Here is a 10,507-nt window from a genome sequence, read left to right on the forward strand (position 1 = left end):
GATTATTAGGCAGCATCATGTGTATCCTTTGAGCAGAATCCGTTTAAAATGAAGTCAGTTTAATTTAACAAGTGATGATGCACACGTCTAGAGAAATGGAAAAAGTAGCGAAATGACATTTTCTCCATCATTTAGTAAATGCATTTTTAAAAAGACCTATAAACAGGCATAAAGTACTGGGGAAAAAAATTCTACTTAATACTTTTGTTGAGTTTTCCATTAAAATGATCTTATAAATAATTCTAAATCAAATTATTATTATTTAGCAAAAAATAAATAAACATAATGAAATACATTTATGTTATTAAACTAGAATAAAATAAAAAATGTTGATTTTTTTTTCGCCAAGAAAGCATGACTTGTATATTACAAATACTCATAATAAATACAAGAATCATCATTTTAAAGAATAAAGATTAAAAGGAAAATAATAAAGTTTGCTTTTTACTTTTTCATACTCCAGAAACGACGTAAAAACTGCTATAAGAATCATTTTTATGTATTCATTAACAAAAATACCGATTAAGCAAATCATTTTTCAGATCTGAACTAAATCTATATTCCACCAACAATGAAATGCATCAACTAAAACAGTTCGATGTAATCAATAACCTCTCCCTAATATCTGTGTCTTGCATATTCACGTTCTTAACGTCGAAGCTGAAAAGGCGTAAGCGGCAGACAGAGTGACGCCTCGCTGTGTTTTTTAAAATGTTATTGATTTACAGAAAGGGCTCTTCAGCTCACCGGTGACGACATGGGGGTCGATGTCAAACGTGTCGTTGACCGGGTCGATGGTGCCCTTCCTGTAGTAGCGCTGGCACAGATAGAGGGCGCTGTCGTTCACGGCCGAACCTCGCGCGTACGCGTACCTCCCGACCGACGTCCGCGGCAGAGCCAGATACTGACGGACAGAGAGAGAGAGAGAGAGAGACGGATCAGTGAATACACTACGGAAACTGTAGTCTGAAATGTAATCCGTTGGATTACAATTATAAAGTAATGTAATCCGGCTACTTTTGGATTACTTTTGAGTAACCTAGCGCCTCCCGAACTGGGGCTCGTGAATGAACTGAAATGAGTCGATCATAGAAACATGTAATAACATGTATATATAACATGTAATAAACATGTAATTGCAAAAAATGCAATCTTTTGTAATATAGTTAAAAAAAAGTATGTTTAATCAATCACTATCCAGCAAATGATTGTGTTTTCTATAGTACTGTATGCATTTGCTAAAAAAAGCGATATAAAAAGTGTCTGGGATGCTGTATTGCATACTGCTTGATTTAATATTTGTTTATTGGCAATATTCAATATTTACTGTACAGTATTCGTTCCGCTAGCACTGATTTGAGACAATGATCCTACGACGAACAGATGAAGCTGCATAGAGGATCACTTTCCTTCTTGCTGCTCAGAGTTTCGACACGAAGGTCATCTGATGTGCTAATGTTGCTCACATCCTCTGTTTGGCCAACAATTAGCGAAACAGCACGGACTGTAGCAATCAATATAACGTCTTTAGCCAGCTAAAATAACGTATTTAACTAAATTATTTATTAGGCTACACTAGCTTTCAACATTTTACAGCGTTAATGGAGTTCACTGTATTTGGGAAAAGCCTGCAGTTATTTGATAAAAAATACAGGTAGAAAAATATTGAAACGCTATTACAGTTTAATGTAATAGCTCCCTTTGTGAGCTTGTTTGTTTTATTATATATATATAATAAAAAAATAATAATAATATATATATATATATATATATATATATATATATATATATATATATATAATTACAAAAATACATATATATATATATATAATAAAAATATATATAAATATATATATATATATATATATATATATATATATATATATATATAATAAATAAAATATTGAAACACTATTACATATAATAAATGCTATTATATATAATAAAAAAAATTATATATATATATATATATATATATATATATATATATATATATATATATATATATATGTATATATAAAGTAAATGTAACTCTGTACCTGCTCTATGGCGTACTCGATGTGATCGTAGACGTCTCTCTGCGTGTGGATACACAGCGGCTCCTGCGAATCCTCCACGTAGTCTCTGAGGAACAGGTGCCTGAAGGAGTCTGTGTTCTCCTCCTTAAACGCCACCACCATCTGATTACTGAGACCAAACAGCACCAGCTGACGCAGAAAGAGCCGTTAATGCATGCGGAAGATCAGTGTATTAAAAATACATGGAGAATGGTGCAGACATGTAACGCTGACAGAGCACCACGGTCATGTTGGACCGGCGAGACGATGCCGCAACTACAGTAACATAGTGTTAAAAATCACAGTAAATGAGTCGAAGCAATCAACGTGATTGGTTGTACAGCTATACGGCGCCCTTTCAGAGAGAATGGTCTACCTGTACGGTGACGATGATGATCTTGAGCAGCTGAAGGACCAGCTTGAAGGGTTTGCGGCCTTTGGCGTGGTATTTATCGCACGGGCTCATGAAGAAGTACTTCAGCTTCCTCCTGAGGGCCTCCTCCTCCTCTTCCTCGGCCCGCAGCCGTGACCCCGGCGAGCTCACGTCCAGGACGGGAGGGCCCCGATGACAGCCGCCGTTCAGATCCCCGGAGCCGTATCCCATCACAGGGGCCAGCAGGCGCTCCGTCTCTGAGGGGACACATACGGATGGATGATTTAACGCTAACACACCTGGGTTAGCTTATAATATATTATATTGCAATAGCTACCATTATGTACTTTTGCTATGGTACTTTGATGGAACTGTTGTTACCATGGAGACATAACTACAAATGTTTTTTTTTAGGATAAGTGCTAAATGTAGATTCGTTTTAATTAGGGCATTACTAAACATCTCAATATTAAGCGTTACTGTTATAACCACGTCAATAGGTTTATTATGGTTTGACAGTCTTAAATGTTTGGATTAGAAATGACCTCAATCCTGAATAGTTACATGAGATAGACTTGATAACGAGAGGTCACACGCATTAATATAAAAAAACACGTCTGCCGTCAATGTTTCAGTCATTTCAGTGAGACATTAAAAAAAAATAATAATATAATATCAAACCCGCGCCTCCTTGAGCTGAAGGTCTGGAGAAAGAGCTCGCCATTTTAAAACCATCGATGAGCAAAAACGGATATTGATGGATAAATCACGATAATATTGCGATCGGTGGGTTTGGTGAATAAAAACAGACGCGGATGAAGCGCATCGCTGCGGTCCGAGCGCGAGAGAAAACAACACGGGCGTCACAGGCTCGCTGCCAAAATAAAAGTCCCGCGGCGCCCTTTAAATACAAACGTTGGTGAAGTTTGCGCACAGAAACACGCGACTTATCACGCATCTTTATTACAATAGAAAGGCTTTTATAAAAATAATAATAATTCAGAATAAAAAAAAAATAAAGTAAAATGTTTTGCTGAGATTTGCTAACGTTCACAGCGTTACTGTCGACCAGTCTTCAGCTTCGAAGTAAATAACTTATTTTTAAATTCTGTACAAAGCGGCACGTGACACCAATTTACATCTATCTGATTAGTCGAAAATAATAATACAGATAGATAGATATGAATTAAAGTCCTGCTGGGTAAACGTCACGTTGCGTAATGAATATTAATGAGCCGAGCGTTCATACGCACGTGTTTCCGCTCCGACCGACGTACGCCACGCAGAAGGTCGGCTCGAGCGCGCGCGGCGGTGGAGCGTCTCAAAGAAATTAATTGAAGGTATCCCGATTTTTTTGTATTACTTTTCTCAGTCATAACATTGTCTGCCGTGTAAATCTACCGTAAGATCCTGAAACGGAGCGGAGTTAGAGAAACGTTTGTTCTCGCGCGACAGGAGCACGTGGCGAGGGCGCGCGCGCGAGAATAATACAGCGTGCTTCTGACGAAATCCTGGTGCTTTAGGAAACCTGTGGATCGTAACTGGCTGGTTCTGGCCGTGCACACAACTAGAGCCCCGCGCTGCTCGTCGTGTAATGCGGGGTGTAGGATGTGTGCTACAGTACAGCAGGATCTCTGCCTTCCGCTCTCCGTCTCCTGAGAGCAGACACGCTTTATGATCCTGCTACAGCTTCATTCGAGCTGCTGCTGTTGGGTGTTAAGTGTGTGGTTTTTTTGCTGCTAGAGTAATCTGGGCTTGTGCTCGTTGCTGACTATTATTTCTGTTGCCTTGCAGGACGAAGCGGAAGTTCTGGAGAGCACGTGAAGAGATCATTTCGACGGAGCACATGCCAGCAGATAAAGAGCAACAAAACGCTTGCAAATAAAGTCTTCACTCAGTTTACCAATGTTTCGTTTTGTCTTTATTTTGTTTGATCTGAGATTTGAATGCATTGCACTAAAGAGTTTTAATGTTTAACTTCAATGCATTTGTTAGAATTTAACCTGAAGTTTATTTTATTTTTTTGACCCGTTTTAACACGTGATCAGAAGCTCCATTCATCAAATGGATGAAAGAAAGCTTGAGTTTAACACGCACAAAAACAACCAAATATATATGGTGAACTTCACTCTCCTAACTGGCAGTAAAAAGACTTTTTAAAGTTTGTAATGTTTTATTCAAAATTATTATTTATGACTGGATTTCAAGGTTTTATTTGTCACAGTATTAATAGAAAGTGTATTAAATGTAGACTGTAAAATAAACAGCAAAAAATATGCATGAAAATAACTAAAAATGTGAAAATTACACTATAATAAGCAGATAAAAGATTATTTCTATACTAGATGCTGGGTGCTCTTTAAATACAGGCACAGATGAAGTTTAGGTGACTTCCCAGAAGGACACCTGCATCCAGTAAAAGGGATGAGATTAAGGTTATGATAAAAACGGTTGAAACACTTAAAAACAGATGCCCAGACTAAAATGCATTGCATCAAACCAGAAGAGAGAAACAACTGTGGTGCCGTTGGTTAATTGAAGTCTTATTTTGATTCCGGCTTCCTTCACGATCCTGAGAGCTCAAACGTTTCCTAGATGAAACCAGAAATAATCAAAAGTAAAGAAACGGCTGTAAATTGACAGAGATAGCAGGTGACCGTCATGTAGGTCAATTCTTTACGTCCACGCCATGCGTTAAAATCGTTTGATTCCCGGCTAGCTACGGATCCCTTATACACTCAATTTATTCATTTCCATCATGCATTGTTTTTTTTAATCTTATGATTGCAGTTTCAATGGATATTTGCCTTAATGAATGAGATAAAAGGATGTCTTCATTTCAAGCTCCTTAATATCACAGGATGGTGTCAAATGATCTAGGAATCTCAGCTCTTTCAGGCACAATCAAAGACACAGAGGAGATGATGAAAGACAATGAGGTCTGCTTTCTGAAGGTCTGATTTCAGATCATTGATTGATTGATTGATTGAGTTGTTGATGATAAATGGTGTGTTTGTTCTGCAGAAGTTTCCGGTCTCGATGGAAAGGTGAGTGATCTGCTGGTGTTTCTGGTCTCTCTGCTTCTGAATCAAATCCACTTCAGTCCTGATCCTGAATCTTCTTCCAGAGTCCAGATCTCAACACAGCCGGATCCACAGACACCTTCTGGAGCTTTGATTCATGTTCCACGATACTTGGGCAACCTGTCCTTCAGAGTCTGGAAGAAGATGAAGGACATCATCCAGAACAGTGAGTCTAGAGAAGATCTTACAAATACACTGGACATCATATATGAGGGAAAATTGACAGAGGTTTGCATTATGAAGTACCAGATGTGAATTAATTTATTAAACGTACTGTAAAAGTATTGATTGAAATATTGACTTCATATTATTTGAAGTTAATATCATGTCACATTTAATTTCAGTCACAATCCAGATGTTTGTATTGTATACAGTACACTCTGTTCTATAATATAAGACAAAAATATGGGACTGATTTCAGTCATGGAAAAATGAAAAATCCCCAAATTATATATTACCAAATTAAAAGGTGCGATATGTAAAATTTCAAATGTCTTCAGTACGACTTTACTGACATCTAGAGGTTAAATTATACAGGTGACTCACAAATGAACACTAATGCATTTGTAGCATTGAGAGCACCTCTGGATGGTCAGTGCAGGTCCAGTGCTTCTGACGCTGAGATACAAAATGAATGAAACCACACTGGTCTCAGAGCATCTGAAGGTCTGCTGGGAAACATAGCTTCTTGGATTCATCGCGCAGCACACAATGTTAAGAAAGGATGACTGAACTTTCCTTTATTGACTGCATTACTGAATCCAGAACCTGAATCCAGATCTGTTGAAGAAAACAATCGAACAAAAAAAAGCAATAGAGACCATCGCAGAAATTCTAATCGTTTTCAAAACCCATTCCTTATCCTTTCCGCCAATTCTGGCGAGAATACCCTCAAATTAAAGCTCAGAGTGTGCACTTTAATCCATATATATGGACAAATCGAGTATGTTTTGGTGAACAGCTAAACTAATAAAGCACTGTAGTACTAAACAGCAGCTTTTTAAGTGCATTAAATCATTGACTAGATGAACAACGCCTACATCCTGATGCCTGAGGTCACTGAACCAGTAGCCAGTTCTCCATTGAAATGAATAGGATCAGGTCACTTTGTCCCTGCATGTCACCGCTGGTGTGAACAGGCCAACTCATCCACTTTAAATAGACACCAAACTGAAGCAGCATCCATCCATTCATATAACGTGTACGCAGAAGATCTTTCTTGTCCGGTGTGCTGTGAAATCTTCAAGGATCCTGTGGTTTTATCGTGTAGCCACAGCGTGTGTAAAGAGTGTCTTCAGCGGTTCTGGAGAACCAAGGGAACTCGGGAGTGTCCCGTCTGCAGGAGAAGGTCCTCAAGAGATGATCCTCCATATAACCTTGCTCTAAGAAACCTTTGCGAGTCGTTACGGAGGCAGAGAAACGAGGGTTCGTCGGGATCTGAGGAGATCTGTGGTGTGCACCGAGAGAAACTCGAGCTCTTCTGTCTGGAGGACGAACAGCCGGTGTGTTTAGTGTGTAGAGATTCACAGAAACACGTCAGTCACACATTCAGACCCATCGGGGAAGCCGTTTCTTCATACAAGGTAGGACAGTATCATTTTTTAAGCATTGTTTAAATTTCTTTGGTTTATATATCTATGTACAACACACGCAACGAATTTGGAAAGATCTGTGAAGATGCACTGCTGAACAACAAATATCAAGCAAGAACCAAACATGGCTGTCCTTATCAGGCAGGCTTTCCTTATTTTTCCTTATGAGGCAGTAGCTGAAATGTTTTATAGCCTTACAACATGACGTCTCCAGACAAAGGTTCATTAACGAACTTATTTAACATCTACTTCACACATAAAAATACCAACATATGCAAAAATAAAAAAGTAATAATCTTGTGTGCGTGCATTAACTCCGAATTGCAAATATGTTCTTGTTTTCCACAAGCTCGTCCTTAACACACAAGTAGCCCATAGCGCTGTGAGAAAGTGTTGTAATTTTCCTTGCCTGATTAAAATTCAAGTTTCAAAATCATTAAAACTTGGTTTGACGGCCAGTGGGGAAAACGAAGGTCTTTTAGTCTATGTAAAATTATATTAAAAATGTTCATATAAATACCGCTTTAAAATACAGTTCAATAGCTTTAACGCGTGAACACCGCGTGGAAATTTTGCATCTCAGCAGTGTTTTTTTCGCTTTGTCGAATTGTAGGAGGAGCTCAGTACAGCACTGAAGAGCTTGCGAGAGAAACGGACGCACAAAGAGAAAATGAAAAGAGTGTGTGAAAGCAGTTCAACACATCAAGGTGAGGAAACGGAATCAAGAGGCAAACACTGCATCAATGAAATGCTCAATACAGTCATACATTTTACTTACAACTACACATTTATTGATTTAATAAATGTTCTGACCTTTAATAAAAGCTCCAAGTAGCTCACATTATTTTTGCATTATGCACATTGTTACACATTTTAATCTAATATTGAGCCAATTATGCTTATTTATTACAAATCAAGACATCCAAATAAACGTTTAAGACAAACGCAGTTTATTTTTATGTTTATAAGTACGTTTTTGTACTGCTGATTTCCAATCCATTAATATATAAAATGCGTGGTCAATTCTACTCATGTTAAAATAATTGCGTGTGATTCTTATTAACATTAATAAACCTTTGGGAATGGCTTTTTTCACAGAATAGTATTATTAGTAATAAGCAGACTGATCTAAAAGATCAAGCAAAAAATAAGTTCCTTAATCCACCCAGCTCAGTAAATAAAGAGATTTTCTGTTGGCTATGATATAAGTGTTATTAAACAAAATTACTTTGTGGCAAAAATTATGTAGCCTACATACAATAATTTCCAAGCTTTAAAAGCCTTTTGATAGAAATCAAACAACAGGCAGTTCGCTAATCCAATTATTTGGCACTTCCTCTTTCCCCTACTCCTCCAGCTAAAAGAGGATCCCCTTCACATGAACCCACCAAACTTAGGGGAAGGGGAAAGGGCTAAGGGGTAGAAATGGGATTGGGCCTTGTGCTTATGATTGAATGAAAGGATGGGAATCAAGAACCTAAATCATAAACTACTTCATGATTTGTAAAAATATTTGTAGTGTGTCGACTGAGACGACTGAAGTGAATGTGGTTTGATTTCAGTCTCAGGCTGAACACACAGAGCGTCAGATCAAACAGCAGTTTGAGAAGCTTCATCAGTTTCTCAGAGATGAAGAAGAAGCTACAATCACTGCACTGAGGGAGGAAGAGGAGCAGAAGAAGAAGATGATGAAGGAGAAGCTGGAGGAGATCAACAGACACATCTCAGCTCTTTCCCACACAATTAAAGACACAGAAGAGATGATGAAAGACAAACGTCTGCTTTCTGAAGGTCTGATTTCAGATCATTGATTGATTGATTGATTGATTGATTGATTGATTGATTGAGTTGTTGAAAATAAATGGTGTGTTTGTTCTGCAGAAGTTTCCGGTCTCGATGGAAAGGTGAGTGATCTGCTGGTGTTTCTGGTCTCTCTGCTTCTGAATCAAATCCACTTCAGTCCTGATCCTGAATCTTCTTCCAGAGTCCAGATCTCATCACAGCTGGATCCACAGACACCTTCTGGAGCTTTGATTCATGTTCCACGATACTTGGGCAACCTGTCCTTCAGAGTCTGGAAGAAGATGCAGGACTTCATCCAGAACAGTGAGTCTCCAGAAGATCTGTGCTCTTGTACATACACTGGAAATGGGTGAAAATTTTACATATCTTTGATCTTCATATAAGCAGCAGTTGATTGTTTCTCATCAGCTCCTGTGATTCTGGATCCAAACACTGCTCATCCAGATCTCATTGTTTCTGGTGATCTGACCAGTGTGAGGCACATCTGGAAAAAACAGCCACTTCCTGAGAGATTTGATTCTTTTCACTGTGTTCTGGGTTCAGAGGGTTTTAACTCAGGAACACACAGCTGGGACGTGGAGATGAAAAAGAGTCGGTGCTGGAATCTTGGAGTAACTACAGCATCAAACCAAAGGAAAGGACGTGATTTCTTTAGTGCTGATGTCTGGAGTGTCTGGTATGGATTGTATGAACCGTCTGGCTTTCCTGTTGAACAGGATCTTGATCGTGTGAGAGTGTGTCTGGACTATGACAGAGAAACAGTGTCATTCTCTGATCCTGTAACTAGCACACATCTACACACAATCACAACCTCCTTCACCGACACTGTCTTACCTTTCTTCTGTTGTCATTCAATTCAATTCAAGTTTATTTGTATAGCGCTTTTACAATGGCTATTGTTCCAAAGCAGCTTCACAAAAGCAAATATTACATAACAAAAGCAAATCATTCCACAGACATAAGCAAGTCACCACACAACAGGATGCATTACAAAACAGCAGGATGAATTACAATGCAGAAAGTCCAAGATAGAATTAGTCCAGACAGAAGGTTGAGTTTTCCTCGACGTCATCGCAGGAAGGTCATCTCCTCACGGGGTCCACTGAGAGGCTCGGTAACTAGATGCCTCGGGATGTACATCCCGAGGTGGAGACAAAAGGATAATTAGAGTAGCGGCCATTGGGAATCACGATGTACTGTAGCATAGGTTTATGTTAATCTTACGAGTATGCTTTGCTAAAAGATATGTCTTTAGCCTAGACTTAAACTGAGAGAGTCATAAGCTGTCTCCTCTGAGAATCTTACCATTATAGTTAATAGTTGAAGTTAATCTCAAGGACCTTAATTTCATACACAATATGCTCAAATGTTTTCACTACCATCATGGAAAACATGGAAATAGCAAGTCATTGGTTATTGTTAGTAGAGAGAATAACATGTGCATTTGTAGCCATTGAAAGCATCTTTGGATGGTTGGTGTGGGTCCAGTCCCGATGTCCAGCGTTTCTGAACACTTCAGACTGAATGAAACCTGGTAAAAAGATCTTAGAAATGACCAAGTGTATTACAGTTACTCATTTCTGATATCTGTGAATGAGT

General features: G+C 38.5%; 1 protein-coding gene, 1 long non-coding RNA gene and 1 pseudogene across 4 annotated transcripts in view; 2 read left to right on the plus strand and 1 right to left on the minus strand.

The window, feature by feature from the left end:
- Nucleotides 1-3,309, minus strand: part of mcoln1b (mucolipin TRP cation channel 1b) — a 9,558-nt gene extending 6,249 nt beyond the window's left edge. Inside the window, exons 1-4 of one of the 3 annotated variants that reach the window (XM_043235182.1) lie at nt 2,778-3,096; nt 2,434-2,687; nt 2,040-2,207; nt 748-904 (exon numbers count right to left, since the gene is read on the minus strand). In XM_043235182.1, the coding sequence (XP_043091117.1) occupies nt 748-904; nt 2,040-2,207; nt 2,434-2,687; nt 2,778-2,892 (694 nt within the window). In that variant the 5' untranslated portion in view covers nt 2,893-3,096. The other 2 variants (XM_043235183.1, XM_043235184.1) reach the window with 2 other exon arrangements.
- A 386-nt stretch (nt 3,310-3,695) lies between these two features.
- On the plus strand, nt 3,696-4,332 carry LOC122341670. Its single transcript, XR_006250483.1, has 2 exons — nt 3,696-4,150; nt 4,225-4,332. It is a non-coding gene; the product is annotated as an uncharacterized LOC122341670 (long non-coding RNA).
- Nucleotides 4,333-5,291: 959 nt separating this feature from the next.
- On the plus strand, nt 5,292-9,484 carry LOC122333367 (annotated as a pseudogene).
- The last annotated feature ends 1,023 nt before the right edge of the window (nt 9,485-10,507 follow it).

This window comes from Puntigrus tetrazona, chromosome 3, assembly GCF_018831695.1.
Source record: "Puntigrus tetrazona isolate hp1 chromosome 3, ASM1883169v1, whole genome shotgun sequence".
Classification (NCBI taxonomy): Eukaryota; Metazoa; Chordata; class Actinopteri; order Cypriniformes; family Cyprinidae; genus Puntigrus; species Puntigrus tetrazona.